Consider the following 26181-nt stretch of genomic DNA (forward strand, 5'->3'; position numbering starts at 1 on the left):
GAGTTTAGAAGTGTCGTGTTGTCGAGTTGTATAACCCACTAAAACTATAGCAACAAATCAGAGTTTTGTTTTTCTTAGTATTTGACCTTTGACAACGAACTGACAATGTTTTTTTGTCGTACAGTGTTTGTTTTTATACTTTCCACCCATCTTATCTATATAATATTGTGTCATCTCGTGTTTCCCGTTTGTGACGTTTTGCCATTAAAACCATGGTACACACACACAGTGTAAATGATGCGTAGGATATTAGCACAAATGTATATTTAATTTGAGTGGACAACAGCAAGCTGGACAACATATTAACCAAATTCAACAGTTCCAGAAGAACAACCAGAAAAGTATACTGTGTAGTTGACCATGTAACTTCCTTGATCGATAACACATCATTGGCTGCAACAGCACAATCTACTCTATGTACAGGAAATGTGACATGATCAAAGTGCACACATAAAAAAGGTGGAGATTTTGTTCGGTGTGCAGTCTGAGTGGGCCTGAAATGAGTGCCTTTGTCCTGTCACAATAAAAGTCAAATAAAAAAAGCAGATGTTGATTTGATATTTGAAGTATGGGGGATTTACAAAAATGTTATGGCTGTTGACACACAGGATATTTAGATTAGCGAGACACCCGGAGCCTGGGAGTCTAGGGCAGAAGGTCTTATCACAACATAATGTCAGCAGCTGTTATGATTCTGTGTTGTATGTAATATGTTGTTTTGTCTCTGTTTATGCTATTTAGTTTTCTTCTTTCTTATATTTTAAATTGATAGATAGAAAGATAATAGATAGAGGCTGAGGTCATCATGACAAGTGTCACAAGAGTTATTTATCTGTATTCTATTATGTATGACAAAATGATGGTGTTGTATTGAGAACATAGTTTGATATGAGTGAAGTCCCTATAAGGGTGGTTACCTGTCAACTACGGCAAGAGAGTTTGGGCTGTTGTTCTTCAGAGTCTCTCTGTGTGCTCTGATTTTGCAGGTGTAGATTTTAAAAAATCAACATGAAAACCCCACAGGCAACAGATGTCAAAAAGGGGATATCAGTGCTGTGGGAGACTCTGCAGTGTCCCATATGGTAAGAGGCATTGACAACAAAATACTTGTTAAATATTAATGATCTGTTTCATCTATAGTGTTTTTAGATTAGTATTACAATCTCATTTCAATGAACTGTCATCCTGTGAACTCACTAATCCTGTTTTTCACCTGTAGCCTGGATTTATTGACAGCACCGGTATCGACTAAGTGTGACCATCAGTTTTGCAAGTAAAGATCATCTTATAAATTCTATTCATTTAAATTATTATATTTTAATAGTGATGCATGTACAACAAGCACTGCTCTCAGTAGACCACATTTAACTCATCCCTTGTGCAATAGAACCAGTACAAAGGTGGAGCGTGCAATCCCTGACAATGTTTACGCTGTAAATATCAAGTTCATGATGTCTATATTTTGCTCATGTAATGTCTATACTGTATATTCTATTTCATTTTTTTGTCAATATCTTTCTATTTTTTACATTCATACATGTGAAAATGTATGTTTGATATTTATTACTTTTACCTTACCGTCTTTGCTGCTGTTACAGTGTAAATCTTCGTTATGGGATCAATGAAGGATTATCTTATCTTGTCTGGTAATTATATTTATTTATTTCATTTGTGGTTGTTTTTTTCCTAGATTTTGTATCGGGAAACTTTTGGAGAACTCAAAACAAAACAGAGGCAGCTGCCCAGTTTGTAAATCCAAGATCACAAAAAGGTCGGACAAAATCAATAAGAACATTGTGTGGCATTTACTTGAGTGATTGAAACTGCATTATTAATACATACACCATTATCTTTTAATATATGTCTGTGTGTGATGTACACAGGAGCTTGCAGGAAAGCCCTGGCTTTCAGAGACTTGTAGGAGGATTACAGGACATGATTCAAGCATATGAACATGACACAGGCACAAACTGTAAGGTCACAGTGCACATTTTTAATGAAATTGTGGTCTTGACCTGCAGCACGTCCCAATAAAACTTATCTTACATTTTCAGACTTCACCGGAATGAACCTGGGAAAAAAAACGACAGGGTAAAAATAATAACTATCAGGTTAAATAATGTTATCTAAATGTAGCAACATGTGTAATTTAGCCTTTTTTGTCTTCGCAGTATTTCTGATGCTGAAGCCTCCACACTTCCTCTAATTATGTCGCCTGAAGCTACTCCTGTCACTGACCTTGACGAGGCGGAGAATGCAGAGCACGACGATCTGCCAAGGTCCCACTCTTCAACGATTGCAGGTAAAATCTGAAGATCTTTTGTAAATATTGGTGTCATCACATCAGCTCGATAACCACATGAGTTTCAGTCACCAACAAATAGAATTTTATTTTCGGATAAATAGATACATGACATAATATCTTGGGATATTATTGAATTCCCCTTTAGGCTATCTATTGATTAGCAGTTATTTGCTTTGATGTTGTTGTAGCTGGTCCGTGTGTCAATAGAATCCCCTTTTTATTGCAGCTATTGTATCGTCAGCATTTGGTCTCACACTTACAGTTAATTTCATTATTGTTTAATTTGTTCATTTTTGGTTTGTCCATAAAATGTCAGGAAATGGTGTAAATTCTGACTGATGTTTACAGTCCTTAAATGTCTGGTTTTGTCCACAAAATTAATCTTGAAGGATAAGTGATGTAATATTATTCTCTCTGTTATTTGTGTTGCTGAATACAACCTGTTTTAGACTGACTTAATTTCACACACACTGTGGCTTATATTTTATTTCTGTGCACTGATCATTGACCAGCCAAAACAATAACAAAGATAACTGCATGATTAGCGAATTTCTTTTAGTGAAGAGAATAAGAACAGGTAATGGAATAAGAACTCATTTTGTTTTCTAACTGGTTAATTGTTTTTCATCCAATGTTTTAGCCCAGAATGGATTTGCAAGACTAATGGGACTTGAAGACTTAACTTCTTTGACGACAGAAAACGAAGGCCTGGACAGTGGCCTTGGTGACGCCCCACCAACGTCTGACAAGAAAATGCACAGCTCGACAGATAAATTGGAACCAGTAGAAACAGACATGGCTGATGCTATAGAAAAGACAACAGACAAGACTAGAGGTAAAACGAGGTCTAGCAAATTAAAGAATACCTCTCTTGATCCCCTACAAACCCCAGATGAGACCGAATGTCAACCATTAAGAAAGTCCTTGAGGAAGAAGGATAAAAAGAAACCGGCACATGACAAGATTCTTGAGCAAAAACAGAAGAAAAGTCTACAGAAGGTTGCAGAGTGGCTCATGAAAGTTCCAACTGAAGGAAGTCTAGAGTTAGAAAAAGCAGACGAATACGATAATGATTCTGACAGCGACTCTTCCTCTTCAACAATAGATGTCAACCTACATATAAGTGACGTAAATCCTAAGAAAGAGGACCGTGCTAAAGCCCTTGAAGAACACGTGTTTGGAGCCGTCTACATGCGAGACAGAAAAGTGAAGAAGAGCATTTTTCCTCCACTTCAAGCACAAACGGCAAGAAAACAGAAAACAGAGTTTAAAGATAAACATCAGAGCGACTTTGAGGAAGAGCAGCCACTAGCAGATGAAGTACATGACACAAGCAGCGATATTTTCGAAGAACCTGAACAAATGGAAGATGTGGAGGAAAATGATGTTGCCACATATGGGGAAGAGTTGCCAGTAAGTGAAAAAAATAGAAGTAAAGAAGAGGAACCTTGTCCTGTGCCTGCTTTAAAACAACGGCCAGAAAGAAATTCTAGGAAAAGAATGCATAAAGCCCTGCAGCAGGTTGACAGTGATTTAAAGGAGCAGGCTGAAACAAAGTTAGAAACAGCTGAACAAAAGAAAACAGACAAGAAGAAAGGTAAAAACACACGGTCAGAAAAAGGGAAACCAGCTAAAGTGGCAAAGCCTCTTGTTCTGGTTGGAGTTCAAGTTGGTGAAACTAGTCCAAAGACTGGGCTAAGATCAGAAGAGGTTCAGGTACAAATTGAGAGCTATCCCAGCAGTGATGATCAAAAAACCCCTCTCATGAGGAGCAATAGGAGAAGCAGGAGACTTCAGCTTTTAACAGAAGAAGTCCAGGAAGGACGGAAGACGGCAAACATGAAAGCCAAGGCCACAAAAAAAGACGACTGTGTTGGAAAGCGCTCAGAGGACGTTAACGGTGAAACTGAATCACCTAAGAATGGAAATATGACAAAGCTTACCAAAAGAAATGGATGTATTTATGATCAGGATTTAGGAGAAATTGAAATGATGGAGTGCGAGAGAACATCTCACCAAGAACAGGAGTCTTTTGCTGAAGTGCCCGATGCTGAAGCTCTGCCTGAAGCCAGTGCTGCTTGTTCTGCCCCTGTAGTCCCAACTTCTGCAAGTCCAGAAGAACCAACTGTGGTGAATCCAACACTTGAATGCAACAGTCAGACCAATGAACCACTCAAAGATAATGAGCCTGAAAAGTCAGCTTGTGAGACTAAACAGGCTTTAACAGATAAGGACGAGAACGAAAGTGAGCTGGACACAGAGCAACTGCTCCGGAGCTTTAAATCCACTAAAAGGAAATCGTTCCATCTTGGTGGTCCTTGTGTGAAAAGAAGCCGTAGCTCTGACCAAGGAAATGTGCAGGGCACTGAAATTGAGGAGGCCGAATCTGCAAAAAAGTTCAATACAAAGACCTGTGAAATTTCCAACCAGGAATCATTAAAAGATGATGAAAACTCATCGTGTGGGGATTTGATCTCCTCCTCTATCTCACATACCCTAGTACGAAAAACAGTTCAGAAACCAGATCACGTGGTGGCTAAAGCCATGGACCCTGTCACCATTTGGCCAAGTCAGGATGGTGCAGCTGATATCGGTCTCTCTGAGTATAGTCTTAGTAGTGCCCTCAGTCCTAATAAAGTATCAAACTGTGAAAAAGAAAGTCCCCATCTTTCTGTCGTCCCTCAAATAATAAATTCTGGGATACGCTTCACAGTTGTTAACCATGAGGAGCTACCTGAAGCCTCAGAGTGCTCTCACATCTCCAACACCCAGTTTGATTGTCCAAAAAGAGATGCTGAAAAGTGGAAGGACACAACAGACGCTGTTGAAAAACACCCAGACAACACGTGTGATAATAACTTAGGAGCAGACTCTTTAACACCTGACGGCCTGGTAACACCAGTCGTTCAAATGGTCAACGAAACAAAGACAAACGACAGCGGTAGTGCAGAGCTCAGCTCGCACTCCTCCATCAAGAGCAACTCGAGAAGAAAAAGAAAGACACAAAGGCTGGAGTCTTCGCCCGAGTCTGATTGCAGTGGATCCATAGAGGATTTACCGAGTATGTCTCAATTTCTGGGAAAGTCGGCTCTTCCAGCTGCTGTGGCTCAGGAGCAGCGAGACTCCAGTGAGGCTGTTGAGCAGTTGTGTCGTCCACCCATGTGCCCGAGCCCGGATTGTGTTGATTCCAGCCAAGCTTCTGTGGACTTGTTCGGCACTCCAGAAGAGTGTAAGTAAATAAATAGTTTTATACGCTTCAGCCTTCAAAATACAAAATCCTTTCTCTTTTTTTTTTTAAAAGCCACACTTTGTAACTGTGTTACTAAATCACATCTTTTTTATCCACATTTTACTTGTGTCCAATCATTTACTTTTTGAGTGATTTTGTATAGATTACAGTGAATATTAAAATTAAGTTTAGATTATTGCAATTGGCATCGATTTCCGACAATCTCTGCAATATTGCAATACTGGAATTAGATATTTTCCAAGAATCTGGCAGTTTGAGTCCATGACTATTGTTAACTTCACTTCTCAAAGGTCTCGTTCAGTCCTGGTGTTAATAACTGTTGTGACACACGTGTCCCTGCAAATCGAGACGTATGAAAGACCGCCTTCTTAGTTGATGTCCTCTGCCCTGTGTTTTCTGTCATCTGCCACTGTACGTGTTTGCTTCTCTATTATTTGGACACAAGGTAATTAAATTATTTTGTTGCTGCAGGTACAGTCCCAGTAAATGACAATGGTGTTTCCATGGAGACTGTCGAGTCGTCACAATTTTCAAGTGAGGTCCTTGTTACACAGGTAAATATAATTAAACTCTCAGTTACTTTCTTTGGTTGAAGTGTAGTTACATGGCTATGTCAAATTTTAAACAACTGCTGATCAACGTGAGATTTCTTTCCACTTATTTGAACAACGGATACTGAGTCTTCTTGCATGTTCAGCATTATGTTTATATACATACTGCTGTCCACTAATGCACTGGCATGTTACGTCCCATAGAGGGCAGCCACTACACTTTTCTAAGCCTAAATCTGTCAGCTCCAGGATGACAGACTGCCTCGCTCAGTGAAATATGTCCCCCTCAGCAGCTTTCTAAATTGCATTTCATTTACGTTAGCGGAAACGCCGCCTCAGAGATGATTCTTGTTTTCTACCTCATCCATCTTCAAGCACTCTCACTATTATCTGTCGACCGTATTTGACAGGGAGTTAAAGTTTAACACCCTCAGGTTTATAAAGGGGACAGGGTTTGAGATATTTGAGAATATTTAGACTTGGTGTTATTGTGTTGTGTGTCTGTGTATATAATCAATGCACTGGCACACTAAACTTAAAGAATTAGACACTGTTCTAAACCAACCCCAGTTAAGAGAAAGCTGCTGTCACTTTTCTCTCCTCACTTCTGTAATATTCCAGATATTATGTCATCAGCCACTCTCCCTCTCATGTATTCTCCTAAGCACCTTGTCCCTATCAATAAAGACTAACTGGCTGAATGTGTGGGTTGACCCTCACTGATTGGCAATTGTCAAATGCATCAGTGCAGGAAATCAGGTGTCCTGAAATCATATTCCTTTATTTTGTGTTGTCAATGTTGCTTTACAGCATTTCCTATTTGCTGACTCACCTCTGTTTTTCAAAAAAGAAATTCAATTTAATTTAAGTGCATGACTCGTTGGTTATTATTATGATTATGTCATACTTTTTCCCCCTCTTCTTTTAAGCAAAAGGTCCAAATGCAGAAGGAGCTGGTGAGGCTGGAGAAGTTGATGGCTCTGGTGTCAGAGGTGCTTCAGGAGAAAGAGAGCAGTCCTGCCAAAGAAACAAATCAAAGCAGCAAAGTCACAGGTAAGCAGATAACAAATTAAGGATGGGCTTTTAGAGCTGAAATGGCTATTGGATTGTTTTCCTTTAAGCAAAATACCAAAACGTTCACTGGTTGTAGCCTCTGAATTGTGAGCAGTTGCTTATTTTGGTGGTGGTGTTTTACTGCAGTTGGCATCAATAATGTTGCTTTTCTGCCTTCTTCCTAATTATTTTATATCACAGAATCATGGTATCACAATCACAGCTCTAAAATGTCACCTCCTTCAGCTGTCATCACCAAAAGTCACAGTTGACCACACCAAACCACAGGCAGAGGGGTCACGTTACTCAATACCACACACAGCCTGAGGGATTCCTGCACTTTTTGATCATTCGTTAAAAACGGCTCATGCCTATGTCACAGTATGACATAATTTTAGTGATCTGCCACTGTATACCTTGAAATCGGTCCATCCCTACAACCTAATACTGCATCTACTACTGCTTCATCCTTCACATAAGGGTCAACAGAAGAGGTGGGGTGTACCCTCAACAGGTCGCCAGTCAATCACAGCACCAACACACAGAGACAAACAACCATTCACTCTCACATTCACACCTATGGTCAATCTAGAGTGTCTAGTTGATTATGTTTTTGGACTGTGGGAGGAAAGCGGACATACCCGGAGAAAACACACTAACTTAGAAGCACGCATATGATTTGATTCAAAATCGATTTGATTTATAATGATTTCTGCTTCAATCTATAGGTGTGCAAAGGATGATTGACTCCAGTCTGCTTTGCAAGACAGAATGACAAATGAAGACATTAAAGTGTCTTTTTCAGTTTTATTAAGTGTTATACATTTATCCATGCCTAGATGGAATTGTTGTAACTGTTGCATAAAAGCAATGTCTCTTTTTATATATATAAAAAAAAAATTCTGGGACATCTTATATCGATTCTGAATCGTAGCAAATGAGACTCGCGATTCTTATGTGAAACGATTTTTTTGGCACACCCCTAATTACTACTGCTAACCCTACTGTTTGCCCTGTTTGTTTGTTGAAGTATTAAAAGTAGATATACTTCATTTTAGATATCTTGTTATCTTGGGTTCCTTTTATTTTTATTTTGAAGTGTGACTTTGTGAACATATTCAAAGCTTGTTGTTTTGTGTCTCCAGGCCCAGACACTCACAGGCCAGACCCGAGTTGCGAGGACACATGCCGAGTTTCAGAGCAGTAAGTGATATTGTTAAAATGTGTGACAGAAAACGACAGACACAATGATCAGCAACAGTCAAACCACAGATAAAACTCACTTCGCTGCCACCTTTAGTCTTTGTTTTCAGTTTGCAGGAAATGGCTAGAGGGGCTGATAACATCACACTTGAGTGAGTCTCAGAAATTGGAAAGCTGATAACAAATTTCATTCTCTAAATGGCAAATTGTTGATTTTAGTATGGATAAAACACGTCTTTATGAGGGAGGTTCACAGGCAGGTCCTGATAGGTAAAATTGTTGTTGCTGCTCTCCTGTTTCCAGTCATGACAGGACCTTCATACTAAACGGGCAAACATTACAGTGCTATTATCTTCTCATTATGGAACCTTCAAGAAATTAAGAATGATCATAAATCTACTCCTAACAGATGGCCAGTTTTTTATAAACATACCCATTTCTTTCAGAAGTTCAGTTGACCAGTCAGCTGGCTCACTGTTGGCCTCATGTCACATCAAAATCCTTGAAAATCAAAGTTAACGTTGATAACAGTCTAATTCATTAACGTCTCCCTCAGTGCGTTTCAATTCTTTCCTCAGTGAGTTGTATACGTTGTTAATACATTTTAAATTGAGCTATACTTCAGTACAACCATATTAAGGGGAATAATAAGTGAAGCAAGTGGCATGTAATTGGTCTCTTTCAGTCTGTAAGTGATGGAGAAAGTGTGTGGGTTTGTCTGTGTGTGTGTGTGTGTTTTGCTAGTTGTGTTTTCAGAGGGTGATGCATCTTAGGAGGACAGGCGGATAATCTCACTAATGAACCCCCGAATCTGCTTATGCTGTGGAGAATAAAAAAGTCATTACTGAATGCATCTGATGTGTCATTTAGAGCACTTAGAGAGAAACTTGTCGCCACAGTAATTTATCTTTCCCGCTTGACTGCTCCACCCCCACCCAAACCCCCTGCTTTGCGTGATTCTAAGCGCAGGAGATAGAGAAGGGGTGGGTGATGGCGGAGCTTAGTTGTACAAATTTTACATTAAGAAATGCATATTCCATGAGCGTCAGCAGTGAGACTGGAAAGTAGTTTAATAGTTTCCACCGGACGACAGGACAAGTTTTCAATAAGCTGTTATCACTTTGGCCCAGTTCATTTAAATGAAGACACGTCGCCAATTTTATTTGAGTCTGGGAAGATTTGTGAAGATTTCCAGAACTTAATTTACATGAGTTATAAAAGAGCTTGAAACCTATTGATGATAAAGAACATGAGGAATTGGATATTGAGATTCTTTGTTACCAAACTCTGATCCAACATTTATATGTAACACAGTGCAGATTTTTTTGGCTCTCATTCAGCTCATTTAATTGAAAATGAATCATTGACTGTGGATTTAAATTCCTGTTATTCAGCTTTTGGAGTATGCAGTCACCTTTTTTTTTAACAATAATAATCATTAGCATAGACACGACAGTCCTGGGTGATTTTTCATGGCCAAACAAAGAAATGTTCTTGATTACTCAAATCAATCACATGACTTTGCCCTATCTGATCATTTGTTCCACTCTCCACAGGCAGTAAGTGAGCAGTGAAGATACTCTGCTCATATCTGTGCTTCATAGACTTTAGATAGTCATCGGTTGCAAATAGGGCTGCAGCTCACAATTGTTTTCATCATCGATTAATCTATTATTTTCTCGATTAATCGAGTGATCGTTTGGTCGATAAAAAGTTGAAAAAGTGTTTTTCAAACCTGAAAATTATGATGTTCTCAAATGTTTTGTTTTGTCCACAGACCAACATTATTCAACTTTAATAGTTTCTTTGTTATAAGGAGCGAAGAAAACATTGACATTTAAGAAGCTGAAAATTCAGAAAAAACTCAAAATAGTTGACGATTGTTTCAGTAATCGATGAATAATCAATGAATCAAGTACTTGTTTCAGCCCTAGTTGCAAATGAATTACAAGCAAAATATTATATTAGATAAATCAGTTGAATTGTAATTAAATATTATATATCCAGTCCCTTTATGGGTTGAAATGCTCATCTAAGGCAAATGTCTTTTAAATTCCAGATAAAAAATAAAATAGTCTGCAGTCAACACAACGGAAGTGTGTCATTGTATCAAGCAATGACCTACAGTCACAGAAACATTTAGTGTCATATGTCAGACTCTCTCATTTAAGGTGAAAAACAAACTACCTTTAGTGCAATTGCAGGTTTTCAGACACAATCTACTTCAGAGCAGTGGTCCACATTTAAATGCACATCACCAAACTTGTAAATACATTAAATTTATTATCTTCCAGGTCCGTGTAGCGGATCCCTGTGATAATGTTGTCATCTCATGCCACAGTGAACACCATGTTAGCTCTTTTACTTCATTGTTCACAAATCTTCACATATAAATGGTTCTTTTACAGTAAAGGTGTTCAAGATGTGGAGCCCAGCACAAGAGCGTCTGACGAAGGCGAAGAAGTCATCCAGCCCAGCGTGACAAAGCATGGCTGCAATTCAGACATGAGTAAGGCTGCTGTTGTCCTGTTGTAACAAATGTAATTGTGTTTTTCTGGTGAGGCTTGAAATGCATCTCTAAAGAGCACATTAGCAGAATGTATCATGAAGTGTGTTTCCATGAGCTTGTTTTAATGCTCATTTTTGAGTAGCGCATTAAAACAACTGAGGGAGGTGGAAACCTTGGCGTATTATTAAAAGGTAATTGCGAATGAGTGCAATGGAAAAAGTTTTAGCAAATAAAAGAGGAGGTTACAAATCACCACATTTTGCTGTGAGGAGACTACAATATTCCTCTACCCTGTGTAAAAAGCAAATATTGCAATAGTAATAAATAGAAGCAGCAAAATAACTTCACCGTATATGAATAGATATTTTTATCTTTCTGTGGTGACTTGGACCGTGGTCACCATCCACTGCTTATCTCAGTGAACTAACTCCAAATATTGATGCAAACACAGATACATGCACTTTTTATTTCAGCAAATCTGTGAAAATCCAGTTACATTTTGCCATACAAAAAAACCTCACTGTTGTGGATTTCAGTGACTGGCTGGAGGGACATTTTTGCAAGTTGAGAGAACAAAAACATTTCCAGTTGACTTGGTTGGAAAAACCAAGTCAGTTTTTCTTCTTTGTAAATGCAGGATATCTACTTTGGAATCGTTTTGAATTTATTGCAAAAATTTACTTAAACTCGCTGAACAGATTTAAGGGAACATAGTGGCCTCATAAAACTTATTTTTGGCCCCTTGAAGCCTAGCAACAAGTTCCTTTTTAATCAACATCCATCCATCCATCCTCTGCCACTGTATCCTCCCCAAGCTTAAATATTGCATGGACTCAAAAGCAATGGGTCAGCAGAGTAATACAACCCCCGAGTGCTCAATCAAGTTTTTCAACTGTCTTTCAAATATGCATAGGGAGATAGTGTATGTATGGTAAATTTCTCTTGGTGATGCTTTTCAAAATATTTTATTACCACTGAAACATTGAAACTGCAGTGCATAACTTTTAAATATCAAGAAATGTCTCTTACATTCGAATCGTAGTCAGATTAGTTCACGGAATTCTGATGAAATCTATTGGCTCCACATCAATCTCTCTGCGTTTCTGCGTGTAGCTGTGTTTAGATTGTGTCACCCGGTGACATTCTTGCACTGCACACAGGATGCACCCATGAAAAGTTTCAGAAATAATTTCTACTTTGCAAAAAACCCGCCCGCCCTTTAGCTGCCTCTACATACACACAAAAGCTCCCTCAGTCAGGTCTGATAACATTGCTTGACAAGGCCATTTAGAGATTAAGTACGCAGCATATACATAATGTTACATAATTTCAGAAGCAGAATAAACAACACAAATGGCCATAATACATACTATAGCTTTAAGTGTTTTCTCTGGTACCTGGTTGTCTTCCTGTTTGGATTCTGGGGGTTTAATCATGTGTGTCAGAAAACTATGCTTGTATGTTTTTGTTTTTTTTTAAAGAGAACTTTGTCTGATGAGGCTTTCTCTGTTTGTTTCGTCTCTTTAGCTGTGCAGCGTTCCACACACACAGGGCTGAGCGCACAAGGCACTGAAGCCTCCAAGACGACGATTTCACATACAGCAGCAAAAACACCTAAGAGCTGTAGTCCACCGTCAGATGCGCAAGAAGACAAAGAGAATACCACACCACCCAAAGACGGAAGTAAAGCTAAACTGGTGCTGGTTTCCTCTGGATTAGGGCCCAGTGAGCAGGTATCAGGCATTAATAATTGACTGTATTACACTTTCCACTGAAGGAAACGCAAACTCATCAGATGATGTTGTCGGCAGATAATGGTGAAACGGTTTGCCAAGCGAGTTGGGGCCCATGTGGTTTCTCAGGTGACACCAGAGGTGACCCATGTCATCATGTGTACAGGTGAGTATGCTTACATGCTGTGTGTGTGTGTGTGGGGGGGGGGGTGTATAACAGCACTGTTGTAAAGTCTGCAGCTGTGTTTTTAATTGTTCCACTGGACCTCAATGAATGGTTCTGAAATTGTCTTGATGCACAGTCAATCAATTAAATCAGCTCTTAAACTGTACAAATTAATTCCACAAAGCAATAACATTTGCATTTCCATGAGTACATTCACCTCAAACATGTAGTTACAGTGTGCGTGCGTCACTGAGAACCGCTCCTTAGAGATGAGCTCCGTGTTTCTTTCACCCACACGCGCTCTTTCATTAACGCACTTGTTGCTAATTACCCTCCCTGGTAGATTATTTTTAATTTCAGAGCTCGCTGTCTCTGAAGCAGCATGTTAACTCTGATTGTTTTGAAGAAGCCGTATTTAATGGCAGCATGTTTCCCAGGCAACCAAAAAAAAAGAGGGACGGTGGCGCTTCTTGAGCTTGAAGGTCAAAAAAGGAGACGTGTCTTATTTGAAGCTTTTGGCGAAAAGTTGTTATATTGTTGTCAATAATTTCTACTTGGCTCTTTTTGATTGGTAGACCAATAAAAAAAAAAACATGCAATGCCTCATTTGTGTTGGGTTTTGAAAATCAAATTGAAAAGTAATGCATGCATGTGACATTGATTCATCAATCACTTTAAAACGAGTCATTCTCTGAAAGAATAAAGGTAGTGCGTTTAAAAGTGAAAATTATGGAATTCAGACTCCATGTTTCGAGCAAAGCAAATTATATTTAATTGCTGTGGATGATGGATGGAGAGGGTTGTTCTCTAACCTGATGGTCGAGGTTTGATCCCTTTTAACCTCAGATTGTGCCAGGGTAATGATGTGTGAATAAGCTGCATATGCTCTGTATGAAAGTGTGTGTGTGTGATTGGCAAAATTGTAATAGAAAAAAATCCTTTGAATGGTCATCAAATATTGAAAAGAAGACCAATAATACGGATAATCCAACCACTTGACCTCGCCATACAGTTTTCCTGTATTGTTTTAGCAGTGTCACGTGATTTGCTTTTTAATCAGCAGATAAGATTACTGTAGAAATAAACTTAATTTTAATTATTTCCCTAAAAAAAGAGTAAATTACCTCTGCAGGGATGTATCGACATGTTATAAATGCTTTTGCTTGTCCGTCCGATTTTTATATATCCCCTTTGAAGAAAGAAGTCATGTAAAGTTTGAATATGTTGCCAGTTTATCTGTGCAAAGTCTGTTTTCGATGTTTTCTGAGATGGGGACATTGCACCTGTGTAACAGTCTGTGTGTGCATGTGTGTGTGTGAGAGAGAGAGCATATCGTTCGTGTACATGTTTTCACGCATCCCTGCTTGGTCTCTCCTCTCTCCTGCCAGATGAACAGCTGGTATGCGAGCGCACTCTGAAATACTTCCTTGGCATTGCAGGCAGGAAGTGGGTCGTGAGCTTCCAGTGTAAGTCCTAGTTCTCTTTACTCCCCGTCACTGATGAGTTTACACCAATAAGTCTGACTGCATAACAGCATGATGATGGAGAGATGGGCCGGAATACATGGCGCTGTATGGTACAAGTTGTGTAATATGTAGATAGTATTATGGTAATACTCACTTATTTTAATGCAATTTCCAGCTTGGTAATAACAGTGAGGTGATAAGGAGATGATTATAGCAACACCATGTTTCAAAAGTAATCCATTTAACAGCTTGGTAATCAGAATTACAATAGACTGGTGTCTGTGCAAATACCTTCACAGGGAAAGGTTTGTGAATATTAATTAGATAATTACCATCTTATGAAGTTAAAATTCATCCTTCCAAGATTTAAAAAAAACAAAAAAAACTTTACTATTACAAAGAATATTACCATATCATTACTGTACTGTAATATAAAGTGTTGCTTAATACACAGTGCTGTCTGAGCTCATACATGTTATTTTCTCTCTGCAGGGATTTCAGAGTGCTTCAAACAAAAGAAACTCCTCGATGAGGTATGTTTCGCCTTTGTGCTCCTTAAATTTGAAAGCTGGTGACTTCCTCTTACATTTTTGTATGGCTTAATGTTAAATTAATGCTTCACAATGACTCTGTCCACAAGGTTAACTGTGATAACACATGAATTATTTCTCACCCATTAGCTTTAACAATTATTGTGTCTGATTCTCTGCTGTGGACGTTTAATCCTTTACCGAGCTTGGTTGTCGTGAAACCTTTTCCCTTCCTTTATAAGCATTTATGTATGTAAAATGTACTATTTTTATGGACTCATAAAGATGAACAGTCGAATAACGGTACAGGAATTGTTCAGTGCTTTGCATCATCTGCAGATTATTTTAAATTGTTTGGTCGATTGTTACTTCACTTAACACTTTTTGTTGTCAGAAACCTGATAAATGCTTCTTTTCAACCAAAACTGTCTTTGAGAAAGTTTTTTTCTGTTTCATGTATAATTTGTTATTATTCAAGTCCCATAGTTTATGAAGTGGAAGGAAAAATAGTCCATCAGCTAAAGATTGGCATCTTCAGCGCAGTCAAAAGGGAATTTTCATCATAATATTCTTCAATCGTTAGTTCAACTCAAGCAAGTCCAGTTGCCCACAGCTAACTACTGAAGATGACCTGGATGACCTTAACCAACAGTTTTCATACTAATAGTACATTTGATCTCACATTGTGGTTCAGATTCATGTTGTGTATTTCACAGTTTTACAGTCCATAGGCTGCGGCTGCTGAACTCAGTTATCTTTCTTGTTTAACAGAGTCTCTTTGAAGTGAAAGGTGATGTCGTGAATGGACCAAACCACCAGGGCCCCTGGAGAGCTCGAACCATTGAAGACAGTAATGTGAGTCCTTCACACATTGAACAAGTCAGTCAGTTATACAGTATTTGCTTCATTTAATGTGAAAACCTTAAAGGCCTTTGCACACAAACTGTGTCGCGAATAAACGGCACGTACGCTCAAATAACTCTGACATCAATTTCGAACGCACCCTCTGTTTACACACCACATGTGATGCAATTAATCGAAAATTACATAGTACACCAAACAAATAGGCATCACGTTGACATCTAGATATGATGTGCATTGCCTCAAGTTTTAAATCCTGCACATTTTTAATTTCCCTGTACGTATTTAAATTCTATGCAAATGTTTAATTTTGTTACATATGTTTAATTTAATTTCTTTGATTTCTCTGTACACATTTAAATTTACATTTATCTCAGGTCAATTTCAGCATATGGTTACTGTGTTATAAGTTGACTCTAATGTATGTATGTTCAATGTATGTTACTGCTACTGGATGCTTGAATTTCCTTCGGGATCGATAAAGTGTATATATATATATATATATATATGTATATGTGTGTGTGTGTATGTATATGTGTGTGTGTGTATGTATATGTGTGTGTGTGTATATATATGTGTGTGTGTATGTATATATATATATATATACATATGTATATATATTTATATATGTACCAGTCCCCTGTCCTCTTGACATCATAACATCGGCACTGATGATTGGTAGTGTCATAGCACAAATGTATGGCTGTGTGATTACCCAATGAGACATACTGTCCATCATAACTGACCAAAAGATTGTGTCGTCTGACCTTGGCGTAATTTAATTCCCTTTGTTTTGTTTCACTCAGATGTCCTGGGGGCTTAGAGCCTGGTGAAGCAAACACAGGATATGTAAATCTCTACACACTTCAGGTTTTAACAGGAGAGAAAGTCGGCGTACAGTAAAGAAGGGAGGACTTAATTTGACTTGCCTCAGCCTCTCAGCTCAGACCTTGTTGTGAAAAGCAAAGGATAATACTCCTCCTGGTGTGAGGCCAGCAGGCCCAGTCCTGCTGCCACTGAAGGGGAAAATTAGAAATGGCTAAATGTCATGTTTGTCATATCACTACCTTTGAAGAACCTCTGCTAATTGAATTAGCCAGTAATTTTCAGGCTCATTTAAGTGGCTTCAACTCTGCGCTGACACTTTGATGGAGCCAGACTGATTGTCCTCTTCATATTCACTTTCCGTCACCTGCGCCGGCTGGCAAACAGATGAAATGGATGAGGAGAGACTCTGTCAGCTGAATGCTGATGCTTAGGGAATGAAGGAAGCACTCTGAGTGTGTGTGTGTGTGTGTTTGCAGTGTTTGCACGTTATCACGTCACACACTCTAATACCTCCTGAAGGACATTAGTTGTTGTCTAAATTAAAAATCTAATAGAAACACTTTCTCATCTCACTGAGCACCTCTGGCTAATGATCGCTTTGGACAGACAGAGGTGTGTGAGAAATTAGTATTTCTCACTCCGGCAGCTCCGACATTTATCTTCCAAACACTACCATCTGGTCATAGGCGAGATGAGACTGTGATGGAAGTCGTGCACTTCCTTTTTGTGGATACCATTATTGAAGGAAACCGTTCCCTTTCAGGCTTATTGACCCTGGGTGCAATAAAACAATTTGTCCCAGGGATTGGACAGGTCCTCCTTTTTTTCCCAATTTAAAACGTGATGTTAGTTCTGTCTTTGACTTTCTAGAATTTACTGTGTAAGCAAATTATTTACAAGCCCCTCAGGTTTAGGTGTTGAAAATTGTGTTTTCGTTCTTCCAATGCTAAACTGCGGCAACTGTGATGGCTGTTCTATTTTTCAAAGGTTACCGATAAGTTTTATTTTTTGATTTTGTTATATTTTTGCAGGCAGTTTAACAGAAACCTCTTTTGCTTTTCCTTTGTAGCTGCTCATGAAAGGCTACGCTATCTGCTTCAAGGGGCCGTTCACAGACATGACTACAGGTAAACACCATCAATAATGTGACATTTTAACCAGAACATGTTCCATATGAGAAGAAAAGTTTGACATACCGACTAAAGGAAAGAATTTAACATGTGAAGACGTGACTAGTGCTTCTCTGTATGTGGATGTTTGTCATGAAAATATCAGATCAGTGTGAAAGAGTGAAATGTGTACTGTGCAACTCTATTATACACTTGCAAATGTGATAGATTGGCCCTGTTTGCTTTGAAGTATTGCATCCCAGTCTGGTTTTGGCAATATCTATTGGATTCAGTCTATTGCTGCAGTCATTCTTTTAAATTAGCCTAATCCATTTCTTGAATTGAATTGTGGATTAACATGGTAGAAACTGAGACTGTGGTGGTAACAGAATAAGCTCTCTCATATGGCTCAGATATGTACTGCAGATAGGAACCTATAAATGCAAGGAACGTCTGATAATCACTTAACTGTCCCAACAGTTTTTTTGACAAGGGCACCTTACGAAGGGCACCAGTGTGTGAAATGTTGACTTTGACGTTGAGTGGATAAGAAACTCCAGACATATTCCCTTAATTGTGTGGAGGTTCAGTGAATCTGTACTTACTTTAGAAAATATAAAGAGAGAGGCTGGAAAAACTTTCAGCAAATATATTTGGCAACTACGTATATAAAAGTCTCCCGTGGCTTATCTGTAGTTTCGGGAATGACTGCAGTACAAAGCTCCACCAATAGTTTCAATCAAGTTAATGCGGTCCTGAAAAACACTTTGACTTTAGGATAAATGTGCTCATTTGACTTGTTGCCAAAAATGATAATCAGTGGTGATGTCACACTGGCACAGAGCAGAGTCTTATCTTTCTCTAACCTGTGTAGACAAAGTTTTTTTTTTACCTTTCCAAGAATATAGTTCCAGCATGAAATTCTTAATAATTCATCATTTGTTTTGCATTACCTAAGATATGCTGAGATATGCTGTGCTAAGCTGCTGGCTGTATTTTCATATCAAGTGCACAGCTGTCTTTTAGTAGGGATGGACTGAGTATCTCCAATTTTTTTTCCTCCATTTTAAACAGTGAAGCTGTTAACTGATAATTGATTTGTGCTAATCTGGCCATTTCATTCAACAGAACGCTCCATCTGTATAAATAAATATTCTGTTTCCATTAAGGAAGAAATAAACAGCCCAAAATGTGATTTGGTTAACATTTTTATTAAATGGTTTCCCCACAAACAAAATCACACTTTGCTGTTACGAATGGCCCTTTTCCACCATGGTCCCAGCTCACCTCGACTTGGCACGGCACGTTTAGGTTTGTGTTCCAATTAAAAAAAATACCTAGTACCTACTCAACGTTGGCGGAGTCATCACTGCACATCACATGAAACTATTGTGATTTTGTTTTACACACGACACACACAAACTAGTGACTAGTTACTTGTAAAGTAAAGTAGTTTTCAGTGTAACTGAATCATTAGAATCAGTTAATTATAAAACTATTTGTTCAGTATTTCCTGCATGACCGGAGCACAGACTCCATCTGACGACTCTGGATTGTGATGCTGCTATCGCGATTTTTAGTGCTGTCACTAAATACACCAGACTCCTCTGTTAAATATTGAGATTTTAGACATTTCCCTGGTTGGAGATTAACCCACATTTTTAGGATTGTTCAGTAGTTTTAAAGCGGACCTAGAGTGGTCCTGTTGCACATATATGTTAGTTATGGAGGTCTACTTACAAACATTAACTTGTTTTTATGGTCAAAAACCTCCTAGTTGCTGTAAACGAGCCGATAGAAATCCTCTTTTCTGACGCTGTTCCTGAGTCGCGCTATTTCAGAGTGAACTCACCACCCTCCACTCTCAGAAGCGCAGCTCCCCCCGATGTGCGATCCGGTAATTTAGACCCATATCAGTATTATTACCGATATTTATTAGGTATATTGTAATCACTGAGCTCCTCGATTCCCAAAAAGTTTGTCATTATTTGAACAAAACAAAACAAAACAAAAAATCTACCACACGCCTGTGTGATGGTGACGCTCTGTACATCCCAGGAGAAAGAATCGGTGAGAACTCCACCGAGGTGTGTGGAATTGCCTTTCATGAGAAACCTGCAAATATCAAATACAAGTTGTATTTTCTTCAACAAGAAATAGAATAATTTGCAGACGGTTTCATTCAGGTAATTGAGTTTCATTGTTGGAGATACAACTGCAATTTCTTTGTATGTATGCACTGAGAGGCGAGCATCCATCCACCTCACATCCAGCTCTGGTTACTTTGATTTTCCCTCAAGCTGGTCTTTGTTCTTGTTCAGTGCCTTATTAAGAAAAGTGCTTCACTTTATGCTTGTAATTACCAAAGGATTTTTACAGTTAATGTAAAATGTCTTTGTGCTCTTGACTTGTTTATTTAATAGTTTTTGCCATCATGCTGTTTGTATCGTCTTGTTTCCTCAATCAAGAATTACTCTTCTCAACCTCACTCAAGCTGTTTTATTGACATTCAGATCCTGAATGTCTTTGCTAGATCTTGCTTCAAGGATAAAAAAGACAATTAAAAAAAAGAAAGAGAGCCCAAGCCGCTCTGAAGTGAAACAACTGGAAACCTGTGCTGTTTTTATCCTTTGTCATAACACTACATTAAAAGAATGACAAGTGATCTTTGCGTGTGGGTGGTTTGAACACGGACCGTAGACCGTACGACTCAGACGTAGGAGTTGTTTGAGACATTTATGGTTTGATGCTGTCATATGTTGCCCACTGGTTTCTATGGTGCCGGTTATTTGCCAGCAGATTATCCCTGAAAAGAATCTTTGTGAGTTTTCATTTGTGTGACTACAACTAAAGTGCTTTTTCTTCTCTTCTACAACTAAGTGTACATTTTCTGCACGAACAAAGTTTTTGAGCTTTGGTCAAAAATGGCTAATGACCTCCAACTCCCAGATGGAGACAGAATTAAAGATGTCCTTCGTACAAAGTGCTTTGTGCCTCTTCGCTCTCCAACATGAATGAATGGACAGATAGATCATGGGTGAAGGTCTCGGGAGGCGTGCTGTTTCCTTCTTCCTGGGGCTCTTAAAGTGCTCCTGCAGCTTCCTCCTGCTGACTGCAGGATCGATGATGCTTGGCTAATGGGTCGACATCTGCTAAGCTTGCGTGAGGAGCTTAAAGACCTTCTTAAACATGGCACAAACATGAGGGTGGAGTCTGTTTTCATCATCCTAACAGGCTTTCATTCATTATTTAATTGCATGTGTTGGATGATGAGATTCTCCTCAGCGTGAGCCACGTGTTGATCGAGTGCTCTTGTGTTGAAGCACAGAAAGGAGAGGAGCGGATGGTTTTTCATATTTTTTTAGAGGTGTTTGCCGCACGATGAACACACTCTGATGTAAACCGAGTTAAATGTGTGTTGACTTATTAAGTGAGATGTACATATTGATCGGAGTGGAGACTGAAATATTGATCCATTTTCCATGTTGAAAAAGTCTGAGCTTGAAATAAGTCTTCTCTCTCTCTGCCTGTATCCCCTCAGGTCTGAAGGGGCAAGAGCAGAAAGAATAAGATTTTTGTGCGTACGCTGATGCATTTTCAAATGTGTTCTCCCATCTGTGTGTGTGTGTGTGTGTGTGTGTTTCTCTAAGATGAAATGGAGTGGATGGTGGAGCTCTGCGGTGCATCTGTAGTGAAAGATCCACTTCTCCTCGACAGTAAACAGGTAAGAGTGCCAAGTCTCACCTGTAATGGACTCAAAAACAATCACTTTTACATGTTCATTTGACTGTTTGTGAACAATTAAAAACGTTTTTTATTGAGTTTTCTCTTATTCCTGTACATGATTATTCCGTGTAAATAATTCCACCATTTAACTGATGATGCAATTCAGAAGACTGCAGTTGTCTTAACAATGAATGACTTATCTTGGGCAGGATTTCTTCTTTAAAACATTGCAGTAATACAGTGTTTAGCCAAAAAAAAAGTTACGTATCATCATTTTAAAAATCCCTACATCTAATAATAGTCCTTTGATAGATTCCTTACACTTAATCAGTGATCTCTAAACCAGTGTGTATCAGTACCAAGATACTACATGTTGCTAAAGATAAAATGATGGTTGAAAATATAATTATCTCTTACTTTGATTACTGTAAACATGCATGTTCTTGATTTACTTTATGACCACTGTGTTATTATGTTAATAACTTTTTCCTATTTTGATTATGACTGGGTGTTTTTCTATATTTGCATTATAACCTAATGCACTTTAGCTCAATATATAACCTCACAGCTCATGTATTGTGTCTTTGTGGTTGTTAGTCAGTCCATGTCTCTATACACTTGCCCTATAACAAATTGTCTTTAAATTGGGATTGAAAAAGTTGTCTGGAATTCATCTAATTTTTGTGCTTTTTGTCTCAGAAGTCTCATCAGCTGCTTATTGTCCAGCCTGGACCGGAGTTGTTGTCGTCCTCATACAGCAGTGAGTCTTATCAGCAAATCTTCTCCTCCTTTCCCCTATTAGGTTTCGGATTTTTCCCTATTCGTGTTCTTGATTTGGTATAGATTTTTTTTTTGATGGATGCTCGACCTGACGCAACCTTCTCAGTTTAGCTGTGCTTGGGAGATTAGAGGAGACGGAGATTGAACATCTGACCTTCCGTTTTGTAAGACGACCCACTCTACCGCTGGTTCAAAGCCACTCGTCGAGAAATTACATTGAATTTTCACATGCTGTCTCAATATTCTAAGTTGTGAGCATTCAATTAGCCTTAATGCAACCTTGTAGAGAAAATACATCACCTTTTTGGTTTGTGTTAGAAACAAGATAAGCTGTTTTTAAACTAACTTTTATTTAAAGGTTCATTATGTAATAAATCTAAAGCAACTGGCCATAAAATCCTCCTAATATGTCAAAGATACTGAACTCACCAACAACAACAGTACAGCCAAAATATTTGCATTAAAAAAAGAATTTTGCAGACCGCAAATCATGTTTATGTTTTGAAATTATGTTTTGTGCATGTGGCGCCACCTACTGCTGTTGACCAATCATTGCAGTCAGTGAAGTCTCAGCTGCCGAGCAACCACGGGTTGCCAGTTACGTCTGAGCTACAATGGTGGAGAAAACGAAACCTAAAAGACCTCTGTATTTTGAATTGAAAGTGTAGTAACCGTTTTTGGCCAGATTCTTACATATGGCGCCTTTAAATAATTAAAAAATAAAAATAAAAGACAGATGGTGAGACAATTATATTTGAGATGCCAGTGTCCAAATTTTGTTATTTTGTCATTGTGTGGTTTTCTCACATCAGACAAAGATTTAATTATAACATTTGTCATTGGAATTGTTTCCTGTTACAGGTCACGACAAAAAAAAAATATCTCTTTGTCATATACACTATTAAATCTGGGATTTTTCAGGAGCGATAGAAAAATACTTAAGTGTTGAGTCTCATCTTCAGATCATTAGTTTTATGGATCACTTGCTTCCACAGATGGGCACGGACACATTATTATACAAAACTAGAAAAGCACTCAGAGAGCGCAGACCGCCGCCAAGGCAGCTCAGTGCCTACAAAATACACCCTGCCGGCGCAACTGGGTCAGACAGCTATTGTTGTAACCAGTGATAGCGTCTACGGATCACGCCCCAAAATTGAATCACTTGTTCCTGGTCCCATTGTGGACATTTCCTGAAAATGTCAGCCAAATTTGTTTGTGACTTTTCGAGTTATGTTGCTGACAGACAGACAGCAATCCTGCATCTTTGAAATGCTGACATGTTTTCTTTATTTTTTTTTTGCTGCATAAACAGTTTTTTGTGATGGTGAGATAGCATCTTTTCACCCTAAGTTGCTTAGTAGAACAGCCAATAGGAGGCGCCCTCTCTCTCTCTGAATTGCACTGTGATTGTCATTATAGACCAGATTTATCTAAGCCTGCTAACAACAAGTTCCGTCTTGGATCACGTGATTATATTGCAGTGAAATATTATTATGGAATTATTGTAAACAAACACACAAAATAGGTTGCTTACCCCAGCTTTAATGATTGCGTGATATGCATTAAAACACAAAATGAGAACACATTTTGCACCTATTTTATAATTTTATCAATCATTCTCTTCTTTTTTTCTGAAAAAGGATTGAAATGACTACACTATTAATCGATTACTAAATTAATCATCAACTATTTTGATATTCAGTTTGAATGTTTTTTAAGAATTAAAAGAGGTTTTCTGATTTTTCAGCTTCTTAAAAGTGAATATTTTCTGGTTAATTTGCTCCATATAACAAAGAAATCATTAAAACTGAATAGGACATTTGAGAACATCATCATATTCAGGTTTGAGAAACACTGATGTTGATTAAAATAAATATAAGTTTACAGCCAACTGATTTAATATAATTCTGGAGTGATATTCCTGAAGACGCTGGCATGTGATTCTTTGCTCCTGTCGGTCCTGTAGTCTGCAGATTTGTGAGCATATGTGCTTGTGTGAGGACCAGTTGGAGAGTGACAGGCAGATCAGTGAAATGGCTCACAGTACCAGCCAAAATGAGACACTTTTTTCAACAACAGCGAGAGGGAGTGACTTACCAGGAAAGTGAGAGTAAAGAAATGTATGGCAGCAGAGAAATCGCTAAGAGAAAGATGTCAGATCGGAGTGAAGGGGGTGTCAAAACAAGTCGGGCCACAGAAGGGAGAAGCAGCGGTGGTGCGAGGGGAGCTGACAGTTTGAAACAAAGATGGAGAAAGTGACTCTGAGTTCCCTCCTCCTCCCTCCACCCTCATTCTGGCATCCTAACTTGCACTGCTGCATATTTAATGCAGTTTTTCCTTTTCCTTATCCTCTGGCACTCATCGTCCTGGGTAAAGGAGCAGCTCCTCTATAATCTCCTTCTTTATCCCTTTATCCTCCTCTTTTATACCATTGACTGAAATCACAGACATTTGCTGATGTAATGGAACTTTGCATGTCTTTTTCAACAACACTCCGATTGTATTTTATGGACTTTTTAGTCGAGGTTATTGCCTTAACAGGGCATGCAACATGTTTGAATCATGCCCAGGGTGGTGTCTTGTCAACATGTTGAAAACTTAACCTTTTCGAGAACCCTCTTTTTTAGAAATCTTTGTTTTGTCTTTGTAAGCAAAAATAAAATATATAATATAGTAGGGATATGAATCTTTGGGTGGCTCACCCCTAAAATATAGATGTATTTGGATGTTTGGGATATTTCTTTGATTTTGAGTATACTTAAATGATTTTTCCAAGCAGAGTATGTATATGTAAATATTCTGGACATTCGTTTTGTAATGTATTTAAGCCTCTGACCACTAGTTGGCACCAGACTTTCAGTCATTTCACTCTTTTCTCCGCTTCTTCCACTTATCTCACTAAACAAATAAACTGTATGTTGTCATTTCAACCTATATTTAATCCCACAAACAAGAGTTCCCTGTGTGGAAAATGTGTGATAATGTCCAATGCCTTGCTGTGCAATATTTCAGTAGTGATGCTGTTGTTACAGTGTCCATGAGGATAAAAAAAAGTAGTCCTAATAATAGGAATAGTTTTAATTCAAATGACCAAGAATGTCTTTTTCTTCCTCTATGGTGTTTAGTGGCAGCTTGCATGTACAGTATAGTATTGCATCACTGCCATCTTCTGTAGTTAGAAAGCTCCCACAGTACCCAGGCCATCATAATATTTCCTTCTTCTCAGCCCCTGTCCCATTTCACACTCTGTTTGTTTTCACAGTCCTTTTAAAACGGGCATTTAGTGCATTTTAGATGGCTTAAAAAAAAATCCCTGGTATGGGATTGATCTTTGAAAATATCCTATGCCCTATGAGGGCAATAGGAACTGTAAAGCTTTTTTTTACAGGGCAGAAGATAGGGCATCTAATGATCTTCTGGGCAATGGTGACAACCTCCTCTACTCTGTTGTGCACCTATGTTAAGATGCACAGATACAATATATTATTGTGCTCTCTGTGGAGTAGCCGTAGAGGGCACAAGCAGTGTTTATGTGAGGTGGTTGTTCCTGAGGATCCTCAGGAAGTCCATTGTACCATCCTTTGTGTGCTCACCTTTATGATGTTAGTGTTTCAGGTCAGGTTCTCCTCTGTGTGCACCTCTCTAGTAAAAATCTACACCTGCATATGAATATACTATCAATATGTTTGCTACTTTATCTCACTGCTAGACAGCTTTTTAAATCTAGAATGTTTCTAAACTGCTCAATGTCCCGCACCAAAGTCCATTGAGAAAATCTGTGTTTTTAGGACATGTTAAATGTCAGGTGTTTTGTCTGATTCAGTTACTGATGGCTCTGAATATCATAAGAGAAAGTAGTAAACATGTATGGATATATAAGCCTTCCAATTCTATTTGTTGTAAATTGATCCCTTAGATAATGAGAATATCATATGTTTACATGTCATTTTTAATCAAACTCCACTGTCCATCTCACAGGTCTCTCCAGAGAAGCCACTGTTGTGACGCGTGGTTGGCTCTTGGATACTGTTGCAACCTACACCCTTCAGAACTACAACCGCTACTCGCTTTGACCGTGTTTTATACTTATATTGTTTATACTGTTTTC

General features: G+C 38.5%; 1 protein-coding gene across 1 annotated transcript; it reads left to right on the forward strand.

Annotated features, from left to right (window-relative positions):
* Positions 1-1008: 1008 nt before the first annotated feature.
* LOC310938899 (uncharacterized protein) lies at positions 1009-26181 on the forward strand (the record flags this gene model as incomplete). The annotated part of the gene is made up of 20 exons (XM_083903527.1): positions 1009-1082; positions 1220-1273; positions 1691-1771; positions 1884-1972; positions 2055-2091; positions 2172-2302; positions 2946-5534; positions 6027-6109; positions 7036-7159; positions 8305-8362; positions 10771-10871; positions 12399-12604; positions 12683-12770; positions 14159-14236; positions 14729-14769; positions 15538-15621; positions 17525-17582; positions 21215-21288; positions 21990-22050; positions 26052-26181. 20 exons carry the CDS (start codon positions 1009-1011, stop codon positions 26144-26146), a joined length of 4206 nt encoding a protein of 1401 aa, XP_083759653.1. The 3' UTR covers positions 26147-26181.

This window comes from Microchirus variegatus (assembly GCF_963457635.1).
Source record: "Microchirus variegatus genome assembly, chromosome: 17".
Taxonomy (NCBI): Eukaryota; Metazoa; Chordata; class Actinopteri; order Pleuronectiformes; family Soleidae; genus Microchirus; species Microchirus variegatus.